Source organism: Cyprinodon tularosa, unplaced genomic scaffold (assembly GCF_016077235.1).
Source record: "Cyprinodon tularosa strain WSP-4 unplaced genomic scaffold, ASM1607723v1 ctg1663, whole genome shotgun sequence".
NCBI classification, from domain to species: Eukaryota; Metazoa; Chordata; class Actinopteri; order Cyprinodontiformes; family Cyprinodontidae; genus Cyprinodon; species Cyprinodon tularosa.
Genome location: NW_024038497.1, coordinates 15,874 through 35,737, shown reverse-complemented (window position 1 = coordinate 35,737; position 19,864 = coordinate 15,874). Strand labels below are relative to the sequence as shown.

Here is a 19,864-nt window from a genome sequence, read left to right as displayed (position 1 = left end):
GAAAACGATAGTTCAGTGGGTGAAATGGACGTACAGAGAAGTTCAAACCTCATCAACACCTCCTTTCTCTGCAAATCTCACAATTCGAAACTTCCACCATAAAACACCAGAATTGATGTCAATTGGGTGCTTCGTTTGAATCCGCTGACTGGCCCGGGCCCCAGTGGGGGACTAGCGACAGAACCCGACCCAGTGATGGTATGCTTCCCCCTTACAGAAGGACCTTACCTTGTTTCTCCCCGCCTGCCTGGTAAGGGCGGGAGGAAGCACGGGGCCGCCGTTGTCCAGGCTACCGTCACCGGGTCGGGTTCGGTCACTCCTTCCCCCGCTGGCTCCCTGTTTCTACTACCTGCTGCACTGTAGTCGACCAAAATCCTGGATGATTTTGAAATTTCCCCCGAACATTTTTTAGGTATGAAAAGTAGGATATTGTCCGGGAAAAAGAGGACGTCTGGTCACCCTACCATATCAACAATTTGATGTTTCAGTGAGTGAGTGCTTGTTGCTACGATGCGTCTTTGCTCAGCAGCTTCGGTCGATTGTAAACCAACCAGTTAGCGCACAATATTCATGATCATACAATAAAAGGAAGAAATCCTGTCGTTTCATTCCATGGCTTATAATCAGGCTTGCATTAGGGCTCATAGAACAGCACATATCGCTATTCAGAGACCTGTGTAATCATTATATGACACTTTTAAGATGTCCAGAAAGGGATCATGCATTTCCATGTGAGGGACTGAAGGTGATCACCTCATCGTCCAGGCCTTGCAGGCCTTCCTGCCTCCAGTAAAGTCTAGATTTATCAGAAACTGAATTCTTCCAGCAACATGATTTTTTTATAACTGTACTCACTGCATTTTATAGTTCAAAGTCTTTTTACAGGAAAAAAACTGCTACATTTATAGCAAAAATGAGGAAGCTGTTGCAGATGGCTTTATCACTTAGGCCTATATTTCTCTTTCTTACCATAATGCTTCTTTTACGATAGAAGAGAGAATTTTATTAGAAAAGCATTTAAAATCTGCTGAGCCTCTGACACATTCAGCTGGGGTCTGTCTCTTCCAGGCAGAGGTGTACAGGAAGCGCTGCTGAGGGAAATAAAATGTCTGTCTGCTGTGTTTGTCTTTCAGACCGCCTTCAGGATTATGTTGGAAAAGAGGAGGATTTCTCTGACCAGCAGCTCTATGAACAGGAGAGGAATTCCAGTTTGGACCAAGAGGAACCAGAACCTCTGCAGATAAAAGAGGAGCAGAAAGAACCAGAACATTCCTGGACAAAAGAGGAAACCATGGAGCTCCCCATAGGTGAGCATGAAGAGCAGCTTGTTCTGGATCACATGAGAACTCACTCAGGTAAGAAGATTGATGAATGTCTGTCCTGTGGAAAAATGTTTATAAAGAAATCTAGACTTGAAAGACATCAGAATTCAAAGCCTCCTACAAACAACTTAGAAGCATTCCTGCATCATCCTTTGTCATAATTTCCTCTATCCTTCATTTTGATTAATAAAGGATTGTTTTCACAGCCCTATTTATTAAAACCATGTTAAATTCATGACACTTGATCATCAATGTGCAAGAGCCTTGAGCACAATAGTTTAGGAGATTCTCAGCAGGCAGGCTCTTCTTCTCCAAACACCGGTTCAGCAAAAGGCTAAAGAATTTTCCACCTCTTTTCTGGTTAATGTGTTCTTCTTTAAAATCTATCTCCAACTCGAAGACGGCTGCCCTCTTGAAAGCGTCTCTGCGCTCGGACTGATTTTCTCCTCGCACGGAGGAAAAGTGGTTTTGACAGGTTGGGCGGAGACAACTGTAAGCCTCCTCCTGATTGGGCCTTGCAGACACAATCTCACAGGAAGTAGTGTCAGGAAGCATTTGACTGACAGCTCGTCAGTTAAGACGACGGCTCGAGGCGACTTCGGTAAAGTTAGAAAGATATTCACAGATTCGGACTTCCGGGATCAATAACTCTCGTTGTTGAAACACAAATGACGCATCTTTCATGTCCTGATAGCACAGACTATGAACTACAAGAATCAAAAAGCGTTATTTTCGAGAAAAACGAGCCGTTCTCCGAGCTGGATGCATTACATTGATCTCTATGCACAGGCAGCGGCCAGGCGAGTGGTTAGGGACCGTCTGCAAATGGTAAAACAACAGAAAAACGTTGCAAATAAAGATCAATAACTCCACTGCCATAAAGTGCAGAGACTCCAAAATCACCACACACACCAAGGGGCTCTTGGTGATCGCACTACAACAGCTGCTTTTGAAAAAATACACTTTTGTTTTATTTTTAGAATTTTTTTATTATTAACCATTAATATCATCCTATTTTAATCAATAGCTCTGTGATTATACAGTGCAGACTCTCCAAAATCGCCACACACACCAAGGGACTCCAGATGAACATACTACAATAGCTGTTTTTGAAAAAGACACCTTTACCTATTTTTTTAGAATATTTTATTGTTATTAACCATTAGAGACTCTTGGTGATCACACTACAACAGCTGGTTTGGAAAAAATACACCTTTTTGTGAATGAAGTACACAGAGATGCTAGGCAGATGGGAGTTCTTTATGAAATACATTGAAGTTTTAAGCATGATGTCTATACCTGTCTATACACTAAAGCTTTTGTGTAAATATGACTCTGTGTTTTTTTTTTTATGATGCTACGGGTTCACCATTCCCACGTAAAACGAACAACTGAAACAATACCGCAAAAGTTGCATTGAAAGATTGCTACAGAGAAACATATCAAGATGATCAGTGGTGGATGAAGTACCCAACTATCGTACTTTCAATTCAGTTTATTTATATAACGCCAATTCAAAACACATTTCATCTCAGGGCACTTTACAAACTAAGTCAAATCATACAGTCAGATTGGTCAAAATTTTTCTATCTAAAGAAAACCAGCTGATTGCATTGACTCATTGACTCAACAGCAATCCCTCACACCAAGCATGCATGTAGCGACAGCAGAGAGGAAAAACTCCCTTTTAACAGGAAGAAACCTCCAGCAGAACCAGGCTCAGTGTGAGCGGCCATCTGCTGAGGCCCACTGGGGTTCAAGGAGATGGAAGCAGAAATACAAAAAGCAGCTGTAAAAGGCGGCCCCATCCAGGAAACACACAGCCAGGCTGACGAGCTCCGAGCCAGTTACCATGTCAGAGGACGAAGAGAGCACATCCAGTTAGTCACATTAAAAGGAAACATGACTACGCTGAAAAACAGGCCGATCTCCAGCAATTAAACAGAGAAGTTGATACCAGCAGCAAAGCTGATATTTCTCTCCAGGATGGAGTCACAGCCAAACAGGAACGGACCAGATGAAGCTACTATGAGAAAAAGCAGAGAGAGCAGAACGTTAGAGATTGAACTAACAGAGAACTGCAGAGAAGGAGAATAGAGATAGAATGAAGCAGAATGATGAAAAAGGGGTCCCTATGTCCTCCAGCAGTCTAAGCCTATAGCAGCAGAACTATAGAGATAGATCAGGATAACCTGAGCCACTCTAACTATAAGCTTTATCAACAAAGAAAGTTACTAGTGACTAGGTAGGATTCCCGCAGGCCTGTGGAGCAATATTTTCTCTCCAGTTTCCTAGCATTTAGCTTCAAAGTGCGCAGCTCTGCATTGCACCAAGGAGCAAGCTTTTCGGTTTTCATTTTCAAATGAGCTGTGTTGTCCAAGGCAGTACGCAGAGAACTAGCAACCCCATCAACAAAATCATCAACCTGGTGTGTGTGATGATTTTGGAGTCTGCACTGTATAATCACAGAGCTATTGATTAATATAGGATGATATTAATGGTTAATAACAATTAATAAATTCTAAAAAAATTTAAAAAAGTGTATTTTTTCAAAAGCAGCTGTTGTAGTGCGATCACCAAGAGACGGTCCTAAACCACTGGCCTGGCCGCTGCCTGAGCATAGAGATCAATGTAATACATCCAGCTCGGAGAACGGATTGTTTTTCTCGAAAATAACGCTTTTTGATTCTTGTAGTTTATAGTCGTATATATATTCTAGTAGTTCATAGTCTGTGCTATCAGGACATGAAAGATGCGTTATTTGTGTTTCAACAACGAGAGTTATTGATCCCGGAAGTCCGAATCTGTGAATATCTTTCTAACTTTACCGAAGTCGCCTCGAGCCGTCGTCTTAACTGACGAGCTGTCAGTCAAATGCTTCCTGACACTACTTCCTGTGAGATCGTGTCTGCAAGGCCCAATCAGGAGGAGGCTTACAGTTGTCTCCGCCCAACCTGTCAAAACCACTTTCGCTCCGTGCGAGGAGAAAATCAGTCCGAGCGCAGAGACGCTTTCAAGAGGCCAGCCGTCTTCGAGCGTGGCCGCTGTATAGAAAATTGTGCGCGCAGGGAGATCCTGCGCGCACGTGGGAGGGGCTGGCGCGCGCGGAGAGAGATTTTCTTCTCTTGAAGCAGCAGTTTCTCGCGCGGTGGTAGATAAACCATGCGCAGAAGTAGTCTAACATACATGCAAGTATGTTTATTTTGCTCGCGTTGTGACATAAATGTAACGCCATAAAGATGTTAGTAAAAGTTAGGGTCATTCATTACAATTCTTCAAGCTGATTGGGTACCTGGCTGAAACATATCAAATTCTTGATTTGTTTCATGCTGTTAACTGATAAATTAAATTCTCACCAGATCCTTTTGAGAGGAAAACACAAACATCTTTCTCATCCACAAAGGCAAAATTCACGTCCTTTTGCTAATTTTTCTAAAAGAGATGGAGGGTAGTCTAGCTAAAACAGGCGTAAACATATTTCAACAATCTACCTCTGGTTGACATGATGTTGTCATACACGTCTCTGTATTTCAAATTGTTCAAAAAATGAATATTTGGCTTCATCATTATTCTATTTGTCATGAGAATAACAAAACATTGGTCACAGGAATGTAGTTTAGATTAGTTTTTACTCTAGGTTTCGAAGTGAAGTAGAAATAAACAGGGGAGGGAAAGGATTGAACTTGTGTGTTGCCATTAAAGTCAACATTTCTTCTGGAGAACAATGTGATGGAAAGATGTCATCTATGTTAACCCTGTTTTTCTTAAAACCCTCTGGTGAATAGCGGTCACTGTAGTGGGCAGCTACTAAAAAGTAAATATCTCTAATTCTATGCTTTCTATAGTGAAACTACATATTAGTCATTGTAACTGTGTCAGTCTAAGCACCTAAAACATCATACATACATACAGGGAAAGAAAGAAGGCACAGAGACAATTAATTTAGTTTTACTCGCGAGGAGAGTAGGAAGAGACTGCAGAGTTTACAAATCTCCAACCCACTGTGCATTTGCAGAACCTCAAAGAAAATAACAAGTGTGAAGTAAACCAATAAGACATTAACTAAACTGTGCACCCATTAGAAAATATACATCTAAATGAAATGCCAAACTAAATGTGGTACTAAATATGAACTACGAAACTATACAAACACTTTGTGGTGAGGTAGAAGGATCCACCACACAGGTTCATGCTGTGAGATGTAGTTCCATTCGGTTTGTATGTGGTTAGATCAAGAAAAGTATGATTGAACTGAAGTGTCCTTTCTTTAACCTACAATAGAAAGTCATTCTGCTGTGTTTGTCTTTCCAGACCGCCTCCAGGATTATGTTGGAAAAGAGGAGGATTTCTATGACCAGGAACTCTGTAAACAGGAGACTAATTCCAGTTTGGACCAAGAGGAACCAGAAACTCTGCAGATAAAAGAAGAGCAGCAAGAACCAGAACATTCCTGGACAAAAGAGGAAACCATGGAGCTCCCCATTAGTGAGCAGGCAGAGCAGCTTGTTCTGAAGCAGGAGACTGAAGATACAGGAGAGAAACTGAGTCTTGTTAAATACATCAGAATTCACATTGGTGAGAAACCTTTTCCCTGCATGATTTGTAACAAGAATTTTACTGAAAAGTGTAGTTTGAATAAACACAGGAGAACTCACACTGGTGAGAAGCCCTTTGAATGTCCGTCCTGTAAAAGAAGCTTCGCCTTTAGGTCTGATCTTAAGAATCACATCAGAATTCACACCGATGAGAAGTCTTTTTCCTGTGTCATTTGTAACAAGAATTTTTCTAAAACAAGTAGTTTGAGGAAACACGTGATAATTCACACAGGTGTGAAGCCGTTACTCTGAATGATTTGTGACAAATCTTTTAAACGAGAAGGTTATTTGCGGATTCGGATGTCATTTATTCATGCGGGATCTGGAATGATTTATATTTTTAAAAACATTTGTTTCACATAAGTCATAGCAGTTAGACGCCAAAGCAATGAACAGTAGAGGCGTTTTCCACGTTTGACTGGTGATAAAATGCATCCATCTAGAAACTCCTTTGCCTCATTGCATGAGAAACTCACATGTTGATTGTCTTTTTCGAGCAAAGTTTTGAGAAAGCCATTAATTAACAGCTCTGTTTACATAGAAACTAGAACAGATAAGGCGTATAATGTAAACCTAGTAAAAAATTCTGTTCCTGGGTTAATATGTGGATGTGAACATTTGTTCTTGATTCTGTAGATGTTCTATTTACCTGCTAAGTATCTTGGGGTCCTGTTCACGAGTGAGGGAATAATAGAGCGGGAGATCGATAGACTGATCGGTGCAGCTGCTGCAATAATGCGGACGCTGCGAGAGGAGTCGGTTGAGGTGGCTCGGACATCTTCGGATGCCCCCCGGACGCCTCCCTCGGGAGGTGTTCTAGGCACGTCCCACCGGGAGGAGGCCCAGGGGACGACCCAGGACACGCTGGAGAGACTATGTCTCTCGACTGGCCTGGGAGCGCCTAGGGCTTCCCCCAACAGAGCTGGAGGAGGTGTCTGCAGAGAGGGAAGTCTGGGAGTCTCTGTTTAGTCTGCTGCCCCCGGAACCCGGTTCCGGATAAAGCTGGAGATGACGAGACGTAATGTAACTATCTCTGCACCTTTAAATTAATACTTACCTTCATCTTCATAGCAAGAGTCCTCGCACTGCAACTTTTTCCTGACAGCGTGAGCAGATTATCTGCATGCATACAGCGCCGTAATTATTACCAATCACATGTGGAGTCTAGGAAGTAAAACTAAAATGCAAGTCTTAAGAAACCTCACGATTAATCCTCAAATTTTCTGTATGTTCGTTTTTAAAGACAAAAGAAATATGAAGAGTAGTCTACCTGAGGAATGTAATCAGGTTTAAGGTCTCAGATTCCTTGATCTCCAACAATCAGATTAAAACTGGAGACTAACAATATCCTCAATGAGAGGATGCTGCCATTCAGACTTAGACTTAAAGATTTTATTAGTGTAAAACAAGTGTAAGTGTTTTACACAAAGAAATTTCATTTGGAACAGCTCTCTGAAAAATTTCATCTTTTTTAAAAGCGCAGCCTTGAAAAAACAGTAAAAATGACTGTAAATTTACACTTCTAACATTTTTTTATATATATATATATATAAAATGATAAAATATAATAAAATAAAATAACCCATTTTACAAAACATTCATCATTCTAATGGCGGTGGGGAAGAAGCTGTTGCAGAACCTGCTGGTCCTGCATTGAATGCTGTGAAGCCTCTTCCCAGAGGGCAGCAGGGAGAACAGTCCATGGTGGGGGGGTGATCATGCTGGGTGGGGGCAGGTGGACTCTCCTCATCCTCCGCAGGAAGTCCAAGCGCTTCTGGGCCCTTTGGACCAGTGAGTTGGTGTTTCCAGTCCAGGTGAGGGTGTCTGTGATGAATGTGGTGGTGCTGACCACCTCTACAGCTGAGCTGTTGATGAGCAGTGGAGCGTGGTTAGGCCGGTTCTTCCTGAAGTCCACCATGATCTCCTTGGTCTTCTCCACCTTCAGGATCAGGCTGTTATCTCTGCTCCACCTGCTGCTCCACCTCCTCTCTGTAGTCCAGGTCGTTGTCGTCTCTGATGAGGCCCACCACCGTGGTGTCGTCTGCAAACTTCCCCATGTGATTGGTGGTGAACCTGGGGACGCAGTTGTGCGTCATCAGGGTGAACAGCAGGGGGCTCAGGACGCAGCCCTGAGGGGAGGGGCTTAGACTGATGACATCAGAGGCGTTCTGTCCGACCCGGACTGACTGAGGTCTGTTGGTGAAGTCTAGCAGCCAATAGCAGAGGGGTGTATTGAAGCCCAGCTGTTCCAGTTTGCCCATCAGATGCTGTGGGATGATGGTGTTGAAAGCTGAACTGAAGTCCAGGAACAGCATCCGCACGTGGGTGTTCTTCTCCTCCAGGTGTGCCAGGCTCAGGTGGAGAGCAGCAGAGATGGCGTCCTCAGTGGAGCGGTTCCATCGGTAGGCGAACTGGAACGGGTCGAATGTTTGCGGCAGACTGGAGACGATGTGTTCTTTAACCAGCCTTTGGAAGCACTTCATCATGATGGGAGTCAGTGCGACAGGCCGGTAATCATTGAGTGAGGTGACCTGAGGCTTCTTTGGGACTGGAATAATGGAAGCAGACTGGAAGCATGCTGGCACTATGGATTGGTTCCAGCCAGGTGTTAAAGATGTCTGTGAGGACACCAGCCAGCTGATCTGAACACTCCTTATACACCCGCCAAGGTATGTTATCAGGCTCTGGGGCCTTCCTCAGATTGACTCTCCTCAGAGTTTTTTCACTTCAGCTACATCCAGGTTTAGTGCCTCCTCCCCCTGGTGTAGAACAGCTTTCACTGCTGGAGGCTGTTTAGTGCCTCAATCCTTCCAAAGAAGTTGTTCAGTTCATTTAGGAAGTCAGTGTTTGCTCCATCTACCGGGGGGGGGTGTTGTAGTCTGTGATCATGCCAATGCCTTTCCACATCCTCCTGGTGTTGCTGTTGTCATGGAAAAGATCCTGGATCTTCAGGCTGTGGTTCTGCTTCGCTGATCTGATGGCACAGTTTAAGTTGCCACGCATTGTTCTCAGTGCCTCTTTATCACCAGACTTGAGTTCGGTGCTTCTAGCGATTTCAGAACCTCTCCATTTATCCAGGGTGGTTGGTTGGCCCGGGTGGTGATGTTCTTTTGATGCTGATGTCCTCAATGCATTTGTTGATGTAGGCTGACACAGTCATGGCATACTCATCAATATTCAATAAGTTTTAATATGTTGCTGCAGCCTTGAAGATGTTCCAGTCAGAGCATTCAAAACAGTCTTGGAGTGTCTCCATGGCACCCTCAGACCACACTCTGACCCATAGGCGGATCTACTGGGGTGGCATAGGGTGGCAAATGCCACCCTAAATGACAGCCTTGCCACCCCTGCTGCCACCCCAGTTGGCGGTAGGGGTGGCGAGGCTTATAAATTATGGATCATTTGAGAATTACAACCGCTAATTTCCAATGTCGGACTGCAGTGAATGCAGCACGAGATGACAGAGAGCGACTGAGACTGATTGTTTTGAAAACCGAGTGGGGCAAAGCGAGGGAGCCAGGGGTGATGGGGAGAGGAGACACGGGATGAAACAGGTAAAAATTGATTAAATATCTATTGAGAAATTAAATCATAATGAAAGCACAATGTTGCTAGCATAGCTGCAATGCTGATTTTGAGATGATAAAAATCAGGTTGCAGAATGTTATTTCTCCAACTATGATGTTAGTTAGGCCTGACGTTTCAGGCTCATAAAGACACAGGGGCGTGCACACATAGACACTAGGTGGTGCTAAAGCACTAGGAAGTTTGCACTCTATCAAAGAAAATGCCCTTTTGAAACTCGTTTTTTTTTATTATTATTATTAATATTATTAAGATTTTACTGAGGTCAGTTTTGAAATGATCTTTTGAAAACCTGAGCCATTAAAAACGACTGAAACAATGCCCCGAAATGACCGACCTACTTGCGCACAAACGACCAGCCTCTCTCTCTTCCTTTGTCACGTGAACTCGCTCGGTCGCCCGCAGGGCATGCCAGATGTGCAGCATCATAGCAGTTTTCAGATAGCAGGAACGGTCGCTGACAGGCTGCTTCTCCCGTGCCCCATTAGCCAGGTAATATACAGATCAAGCAGAATCATTTTGTTGTGCATTAAAATGTCTCATTCAGCAGCACCAAACACGCATTTTGCCGACTGGTCACCTGATAAACTAGTTGTCTCCTTGTAAGATGCTATTTTACTTTTTATATTTTGTATCCATATTTTTTATCTTAAGTGTATACATTAGTCTATTTTATTGCATGACGTATACCCACAGTTTTTAGATATTTTTATAATTTTATTTACCTATTCCATATTATATGTTTCATGTTGCACGATTGTACCATAAAAAATTCCTAGTTTGTGAACTCCTTCACTAACAATGGCAATAAACCTGATTCTGATTCTGAAAGTTTTACACTGTAGCCCAAGTCAATGACAGATAACGTGAGGACGACCACATAGGCTACAAATAATTTTGGTAGAGTTTGCAATTGCAAATACGGAAGAGGATTAGGGCCACTGAAAAAAAAAAATAAGTTAACTGATTTTTAAATTTTATTTCAGTTTAACATGGGAAAAAAGTCAGAATGCTGACTTTAATCTCATAATTCTAACTTTTTTCTCATAATTCTGACTTTTTGTTGAGAATTCTGACTTTTTGCTCAGTATTCTGACTTTAATCTCAGAATTCTGACAATAAAAAAGTCAGAATTCTGACTTTTTTCCCATGTTAAACTGAAATAAAATTTAAAAATCAGTTAACTTTTTTTTTTTCAGTGGCCCTAATCCTCTTCTGTACAAATCTATGTGTTAAGACAAACGTTTTCTGTTGTATAGGTTTTGTTAGGCAACATAAATTAACACATTTTGGTCTCTTTATTGTCTTAATTGTATATTGATTTAGTAATTGCAGCACAATACCAAGAAAGGAGGGTTAATCGTATTGAAAAATCTTAAAAGCTGTTCACATTTAATTTTTAAGTGGTTTGTGCAGCAGGTATTAAAATAGCTATTATTTTGTAGGCTACCATAAGTCATATCCACGTGACAAGACTTCCAGTCATGTTGCCCTAATAGCCCATTATTTAAACTAATGTGGCATATTTGTTAAAGCTATTATTATTATTAATATATTGTAGCCAGTCACAGCAGGGAAGCTCTATACCATCAACATCTACCAGGACAGGAGATGAGGAAGAGTTCAGGGAAGACACAGAGACAGAAAAAGACGAGGATGAGGGAGAGCAGCAGGATGAGGGAGAGCAGCAGGATGAGGGAGAGCAGATGGGTGAGGGAAAACAGGGAGATGAGCCAGATGAAAGAAGTATGCTTTAGTCTGTTCTGTTGGTGATGTGACTTTTTTCCATTGAAAACTCACGTTTAGAGAATGTTACAAATAAAAGTCAAATTTCATTCAACATGTATGTGTGGTGTATATAAAAAAAAAAATACCGTATTTTCACGACCATAAGGCGCACCGGACTAAAAGGCGCACTCTCAGTTATGTGTCCCATTTCTGTATTTAACACACACATAAGGCGCACCGGACTATAGGGCGCGTTTTTTATATACAGGTGCATGTCCTCTACTACCTTTAAATACCTCTACTGCGTATTTAAAAATACAGCGGGGGCAAAACTGAGTATGACTGTGCTTTATTCATGTATTTATTACAAAGTATTAATCAAACCTGTGAGCTGGCCGTGAGACAGACACATTGCAGATGACACAGCGCTGTGATCACTCCTAAATTAACTTAAAATCCTGAAACCTGCCGACGGAATATGTTCGCTTTTATTACCGGTATCCTGGTGCCTGCAGCTAAAATTATTTAGATGAAAAACACCTGCCAGCAGCCGCAGTGAACGAAAGGATTTCTCCTGTCTGTGCACCGCTGGTATGTGGGGGTCTGAGCGCCTCCGACAGAAATAGATAATCTGGATGAACTGACTGCAATTATTAAGTTTTCAGGTGGCCTTTCTCACTTAAAAACATATTAAAACTACTTTATTCCCACTGATCACAGCAAATATAGCTGCAAGATTTAGATTATTTAGATGAAAAAACACCTGCCAGCCACCGCGCTGAAGAGGAGGAGACGCGCCCACAGGCTGCTGTTAAATTAAGTTTTCAGGTAGAAAAATAGAGCGGGAGCAAAACTGAGTATGATTGTGCTTTATTCATGTATTTATTACAAAGTATTAATCAAACCCATCAAAGTCATCATCCTCTGTTATCCTCAGCATTCCTCTGAATAAAACAGCTGCGCTAAATCAGACATGCCAGTTTCCCCTTCTTCGCTGTCAGTCACTTTCCGTGCAGCGCAGCTCCTCAGAAATAATGCCGGCTTTTGCGAAAGCTTGAACAACAGAGCCAGCAGACACGTTAGTCCATCTACAATCCATCCGCAAACGGTGGCGTAACTTGCACGGCGCTGCCTTCCATTTATCATGAAACTGTGGTCTCAGTCTGTCATCCATCGCTCCCACGCCGCTCGCAGCCTTACTGTGAACGGCCGCTTAACACCGATGTCGAGCGGTGGAAGTTCCTTTGTCAGACCCCCGGGATAACGGCGAGCACAGCGTTCATTTGATTCATCTTTTTTTCACATCGGCTGTGAGATGGGCACGCAGCGATGGTGATGCGTGGAAAAAAACACCTAGTCTTCTCACATACACCTGTCTCAGCCACGCATCCACCCAGCCTTTTCATTTGCGTTAATATCATATGTCATCAGAGCGCTGTGTCTGTCTCGCTGCCAGCTCCCAGATCAGCTTCTCTGATTGGTTGATGCGGCGCGTCCAGCAGCAAAACTTCAATTTTTCCATCTGAGCAGCAGCAGCACGTTGGCAGTGCGTCAGATGCTTAAACGCCCCCGACGTGCTGCGCCAAAACGCGCTGCAGGACCTTTTGCTGCACCTATACGCGCGTCAACCATTGACTTTGCATGTAAACTCGCTGCTTCTGCTGCACCTGCTGGGTCCGGTTCACACCGATGTCGAGCGGTTGAACAGCGAGCACAGCATTCATTTGTTTCCCCATGTTTTTCACATCAGCTGTGAGATGGGCACGCATGGTGTTACATATTAATGGTGATGAGTGGGAAAAAAACAGCTGGTCTCCTTACATTCAGCCACTCTTTCATCATCTCCTCAATGAGGTGGTCTCAAAAGTCGCAGTTACAACACACATAGGGCGCACCGCACCATAGGGCGCACAGCACATTTTGAGGGGAAAAAAAGACGTTTAAGAGCGCCTTATAGTCGTGAAAATACGGTAATAAAAAGACCTTTATCAAAAAAAAATTTCATTCAACATGCGTTTATTTTTTTTTATAATTAAGTGTTACACGTGCGCTAAAAAGTTTCAGCCTGCCATCATAATATAATTTCTAATTACATTTATTTGTTGGTTGTATTTTTGGTGGCAGTTAATTGTATGCTTATTTATTTATTGAGCATTTATTTATTTTTGTATTTATTTTTAAATATGGCAGAGTTGGTCCTCCATATACAGCTCTATCTACAGCATATTTACATGCAGGAAATGTCCCTTTCATGTTGCCGTAACTGCTGTATGTCAAGTTACTGAGGAACAAATGGGGTAAATGTGTGTTCAGAGTAAACATTACATAGATGTCCAGTACCTTGTTCGGGTGCCTTGACCCATTTATTTCTACTGTGTAGTTCTGCTCACTTTAGTACAGCTCAGTCCATAGATCTCTGATGGGGAACTTTTTCTTTCTATAGTTCTATAGGGGGGGGGGGGGGCTGCTCTGAATGCATCTTTGATGTTAGAGTAAACCAGGTCTACAGTGTTTTCACCCAGAGTTGCAAAGTTTACATGTTGGTAAAAATGAGGGAGAACAGTCTTCAAGTTAGCCTGGTTAAAATCCCCAGCAATGATGAAAACACCCTCTGTGTGCAGATTGGAGATCAGAGATAGCCTGGTATAGAGTCTTCATGGCCTCTTTAGTGTTAGCGCTGGGGGGCACATCAACTCTCTGGGCAGATAGAACGGCCTGCAGTTAACAGTCAGAAACTCGATATCAGGAGAGCAGAAGCTGGCGTCTGGTCTAGCGTTCTTACACCAGCTGTTGTTGATGTAAACACAGCCCACCACCCCGAGTATTACCACTTAGTTCTTTGTTCCTATTGGCGCGGTATAGAGTTAGCCCCTCCAGGTTAATAGCATTGTCCTGTGTTGCTGGATACAGCCATGACTCTGTCAGAATGATGGCACAGCAGTTACATATCTCCTTTCTTGAAGACAGTTCCAGTCAGAGATGATCCATTTTGTTATCCAATGGGTGGACTTTGGAGAGCAGGATTGATAGAAGCGGAGGTCTGTGGGGATTCCTCCTTAGCTTTGCAGTTAGCCCCCCTCTGCATCCTCGCTTTCTCCATCTCGCACATCTCTTACTTCGACAGTTACGTTCCTCTGTTGTTTTGTTTACATCCATCCGTAGCACTCCGCAGCTTTTTAAACAGTCAAAAATGTCTGGATTTAAAACATTGTGAGGAAATACTGTTATTTCTTCACATTCTATGCCGTATGTCAGCACAAGGTCCAAAGTATGAAGGTGAGAATGTGTGGGACAATTCACATTTTGAACAAAGCCAATAGTGTCTAAGATAGCATTAAAGGCTGCTCTTAAGCTATCACCTTCAATGTCAGCGTGGATGTTAAAATCTCCCACCACGATGACCCTGTCAGTTTTCAACACCAAATCAGAAAGGAACTCTGAAAACTCATCTAAAAATTCAGAGTAAGGACCTGGTGGACGATACAAAGTTACAAAAAGAAGAGGTTTTCTTGCCTTGAAATTTGGATCAGGGAAATTAAGGGTTAAATGTTCAAAAGAGTTGTAGGTATTCTGTTTTGGGAGTAATCAGTAAGTCAGACTGGAAGATTGTTGCTACTCCTCCTCCTCGCCCAGAACTTCTGGGGATGTGAAAATTTAAATAGCTTGAAGGAGTTGCCTCATTTATGCTCACATAATCCTCTTGCTGCAGCCAGGTTTCTGTAAGGCAACACAAGTCAATGTGATTATCACAAATCAAGTCATTAACTAGCAGACTTTTAGAGGAAAGAGATCTTATGTTAAACAGACCACATTTAATTGTTTTAACTTTTTCCGCAATTGGAGTTATTTTGATTTTAATTAGATTATCATGATTTACTCCTTTGGGAATCTTTGCTAATTTATTAGATTTTGGTCGTGGGCAAGACACTGTCTGGATGGAGTAAAGAGTGGGTAACAGTAGAGAAGCTGCAGAGATGTGTGTTAAACTACAACTCTGCTTCCTGGTCTGCACCCTGGGTGGTCAGGGTTTTGGAAGACTAATAAATGTGGCCAGATTCCTAGAAAGAAGAGCTGCACCATCCAAAGTGGGATGGATGCTGTCTCTCCGAATCAGACCAGGCTTTCCCAAAAAGGATTGCCAATTATTAATGTAGCCCACGTTGTTTTCAGGACACCACCTAGACAACCAGCGGTTGAATGACGACATGCGGCTAAACATGTCATCACTGGTCAGATCAGGGAGGGGACCAGAGAAAATTACGGAGTCCGACATTTTTTTGGCAAACTTACACACCGAAGCAACACTAATTTTAGTGACCTCCGATCGGCGTAACCGGGTGTCATTACCACCAGCGTGAATAACAATCTTACTGTATTTAACCTTATCCTTAGCCAGTAGTTTCAGGTAGGATTTGATGTCGCCCGTTCTGGCCCCCGGCAAACATTTGACTATGGTCCCTGGTGTCTCTAATGCCACGTTTCTGACTATGGAGCTGCCAATCACCAGAGTGGGCTTCTCAGTGGGTGTGTCACTGAGTGGGGAAAACCGGTTAGAAACATGAACGGGTTGGTGGTGACCAGTGGGCAGAGATCCACGACTACGCCTTCTGCGTACAGTTACCCAATCGCCTGGCTGCTCAGACACTTTTGGAGGACAGCTACGTGGGGGGCCTACTTCAACAGCCTGAAGCCTGGATTCTAACTCTGACACCCTCGCCTCCAAAGCTACAAAAATACTACACTTATTACACATCCCATTATCACTAAAGGAGGCAGAGGAATAACTGAACATCTGACACAGAGAGCAGGAGAGAGGAGAGGAAGAAGGAAGAGCTGGAAAAGAGTCAAGGGAGGGAGAGAGAGAAGCCATAGCAATGCTAAGCTAGCGCTAGCCTAGGCTAGCTACTCCTTGCTATCAGAAATAAAACCGTGTGAAACTGACAAGTGCTCAGTAGAAAAGTGCAGCAGAAGGTGCTATGTTTTAAAGTAGTCAGTTAGAGTTACTTAGATACAGAGATATCACAGAGAAAATAACTTCGGGTGGAATTCCTCTGGACAGCTTCAACAGCTGCACACTCAGTTAATCCAAAACAAATAATCTTGTTCAGCATTAATAGTGCATTCAGCACATATAGAGGGGCGGGTTCAGGTTAGCAGACCAATCATAACCATGAGCGCAGAAGGAAGAGCGCCATATTTCTCAATATTTTGAAGAGGTCTCCTCCCATTATAGCTAAAGGTGTCCAGTAGTTAACAGTCACACAACAGATTTATTTTAAAATTTGAGAGAAGAAACAGTAGAAAGTCTCTGACTGATGCAATATCCTGTCCCTGTAATGATTTCAAATAAAAAGTCCCTGGATGATATTTCATTGATTGGTCATGTACAGACATTTGTATGTTATGATAGAAATAGATGTTCAGATGCTTATTTTATCAATGAATATAAAACAAGAAGAATTTATGCCAAGACGGATGAGAGATATTAAAATTGGTTTAATTATTTAACATTGTTGTCTAAATGGAGATCAAGGGTGGATGGTCGTCCCCCATGATGTTTTAACACTTCAGATGGCAGTAAAACATCAATTATTAAATTGTTTGGAAAACTAATATTGAGTTTGTGTGCTGGGAAAATGAAAGAAAAACACGTTCTGTTCAGACATAATCTAAATTTTAAAAGATAAACGTGAAGGTCCAATCCTTATACTGTAATGTACAAATTGAAATTTCTTTTTTGTATACACTCTGTGAATACAGAATTACAATAAAAGTTGTCTAAGTCTAAGTTGCAGTGCAGGCTGGGAGATATAGTTCCAGTCTGTTTTCATGTAATTATCAAGTGTCCTTGTTTATTACTGTTTTCTGCTGTGTTTATCTTTCCAGACCACCTTCAGGGTTATGTTGGAAAACAGGAGGATTTCTATGACCAGGAACTCTGTAAACAGGAGAGGAATTCCAGTTTGGACCAAGAGGAACCAGAAACTATGCAGATAAAAGAAGAGAAGAAAGAACCAGAACATCCCTGGACAAAAGAGAAAACCCTGAAGCTCCCCATAAGTGAGCAGGAAGAGCAGCTTTATGTGATTCAGGATATTGAAGAGAAACCTTCCCCATGTTTGACACGGGGAGAAAACTTTCTAAAAAGTGAAAATTTTATGGTTCAAATGAGAACTCACACAGGTCAGAAGAGAAAAATGTTCACAGCGAAATCTAGTCTTGATAGACACATCAGAATTCACAGTGGTGAGAAACCTTTTGAATGTCTTTCCTGTGGAAAATGCTTCAATTGGAAATCTGATCTTGATGCACACATCAGAATTCACAGTGGTGAGAAACCTTTTTCCTGCACGATTTGTGACAAAAATTTTACTCAAAAAAGTCATTTGACTAGACACATGAGAATTCACACAGGTGAGAAGCCTTTTGAATGTCTGTCTTGTGGAAAACGCTTCATTCAGAAATCTAGTCTTGATACACACATGAGAATTCATACAGGTGAGAAACCTTTTTTATGTCTGTCTTGTGGAAAACGCTTCATTCAGAAATCTGATCTTGATACACACATCAGAATTCACAGTGGTGAGAAACCTTTTTCCTGTACTATTTGTGACAAACAGTTTACACGACAGGGTTATCTAAATGAACACATGAGAATTCACACAGGGGAGAAGCCTTTTGAATGTCTTTCCTGTGGAAAAAGCTTCACTCGGAAATCTGATCTTGATGCACACATCAGAATTCACACAGGTGAGAAACCTTTTTCCTGTACCTTTTGTAATGTGAATTTTACTCAAAAAAGTCATTTGACTAGACACATGAGAACTCACACAGGTGAGAAGCCTTTTGAATGTCTTTCCTGTGGAAAAAGCTTCACTCGGAAACCTCATCTTGATGCACACATCAGAATTCACACAGGTGAGAAGCCTTTTGAATGTCTTTCCTGTGGAAAAAGCTTCACTTGGAAATCTGATCTTGATGCACACATCAGAATTCACAGTGGTGAGAAACCTTTTTCCTGCACGATTTGTGACAAACATTTTACTCAAAAAAGTCATTTGACTTATCACATGAGAACTCACACAGGTGAGAAGCCTTTTGAATGTCTGTCCTGTGGAAAAAGCTTCACTCAAAAATCTGATCTTGATGCACACATCAGAATTCACACGGGTGAGAAACCTTTCTCCTGTACTATTTGTAGCAAACAGTTTACACGACAGGGTTATCTAAATGAACACATGAGAATTCACACAGGGGAGAAGCCTTTTGAATGTCTTTCCTGTGGAAAAAGCTTCACTCAGAAATCTAGTCTTGATACACACATCAGAATTCACACAGGTGAGAAGCTGTTCTCCTGTACCTTTTGTAATGTGAGTTTTACTCACAAAAGTAGTTTGACTAGACACATGAGAATTCACACAGGTGAGAAGCTGTTCTCCTGTACCTTTTGTAATGTGAGTTTTATTAAAAAAAGTAGTTTGACTAGACACATGAGAATTCACACAGGTGAGAAGCCTTTCAAATGTCTGACCTGTGGAAAAAGCTTCACTCAGAAATCTGATCTTAATACACATCAGAATTCACACAGGTGAGAAGCTGTTCTCCTGAATGGTCTGTGAAAAGGGTTTTAAACAAGAAGGTTTTGGAGTATTAAGATGACATTTATTCATGCATGATGTTTAATGATTTATGTTTTTAAAAAATATAAAATCATTGATGAACGAGCAGCAATAAAAACCTCATGGATTGTAAAAATGTGTTTCTTTATCTGGTTTCATATAAATTAGAAACAATCTTTTTCCATGTTTTCTCTGATATTTTCAGCCAAACTAAAGCTGTAAAATAAATAGTTTAATGGCATTCACCTTCTGTCTTCTCCAGTCTTTCCTGTTGCTCCTCCGTCAGCATTAATCTGTTTGCTTTTTAGAGCCTGAGTTCAAATCTGGCCATTGGATAAATCCTCCTTTGCTTGTTGGAGAACTTAGATCAGGAAATAATGTAGGTACGTATTCTGGCCCAGTTGGTTTGGCACCTGATAAAACAAGTGTTTCAGTTGCTATAACTGTGTGTGTCCAGAGCCGCTACAACCAAGCAACTAGAGGAATGAAGGATCTAACTATGGCTGTGTTCACAATGCAGCCTGAAGGGAACCAAATCTGATGTTTTTATTTATTAAAAATCATTACAAAATGCCAAAATGAAAGTTCAGCTTCACAGATGAACTCCAGCAAACATTTTTAGTCCAGTGGGAGGCTGAGTGCACCGTGTGCAAAGCTGGCTCATTAGTTTCAGTGTCTAATAAAGGTGCTGGAGATCTCAAAGCTCACATGGACACTGAAAAACCTGAAAAAGCTCTGAGAGGTGAGAGTTATTCTGCAAAGCTGACTGAGTACTTTGTTAGACCTGGGAACATTTGTTGAAGCTGTATTTACTAATACAGAAGAGGTCATGTTTAGAACATGATTTTATTCATGTATTTTAATAGAGAGCTATAATTTTGTTACCGGTTGTTACAAATTTCGTTTTACTACTAAGGTTATTTTTGTATCATTTAGGCATAATAAAGCTGTTGATGAACCTTTGAGAAGCCTGTCTGAATCCGTCTGGAGGCTGGGCAAAGTGTCCTCTTTATGG

At 41.8% G+C, this 19,864-nt stretch overlaps 1 protein-coding gene across 13 annotated transcripts; it reads left to right on the top strand.

Annotated features, from left to right (window-relative positions):
- Positions 1-1,255: 1,255 nt before the first annotated feature.
- LOC119780826 (gastrula zinc finger protein XlCGF57.1-like) lies at positions 1,256-19,090 on the top strand. Of its 13 annotated transcripts, none has more exons than XM_038281029.1 (5): positions 1,300-1,355; positions 5,634-5,897; positions 17,117-17,460; positions 17,545-17,980; positions 18,065-19,090. In XM_038281029.1, the coding sequence occupies exons 1-5, from the start codon at positions 1,340-1,342 to the stop codon at positions 18,820-18,822; spliced, it is 1,818 nt and encodes a 605-aa protein (XP_038136957.1). In that variant the 5' UTR covers positions 1,300-1,339; the 3' UTR covers positions 18,823-19,090. The 13 variants fall into 13 exon arrangements, with proteins under 13 accessions (XP_038136954.1, XP_038136963.1, XP_038136957.1 ...); XM_038281033.1 differs by having other exon boundaries at positions 17,117-17,980; positions 18,065-18,468; positions 18,637-19,090; XM_038281030.1 differs by having other exon boundaries at positions 17,117-17,980; positions 18,065-18,652; positions 18,737-19,090.
- Positions 19,091-19,864: the final 774 nt, after the last annotated feature.

Bases quoted from the DNA above. Each gene is read 5' to 3' on its own strand.
- LOC119780826 (XM_038281026.1), top strand. The intron at 5,898-17,116 runs GTGAGAAACCTT...TTATCTTTCCAG, and splicing joins ATACATCAGAATTCACATTG to ACCACCTTCAGGGTTATGTT.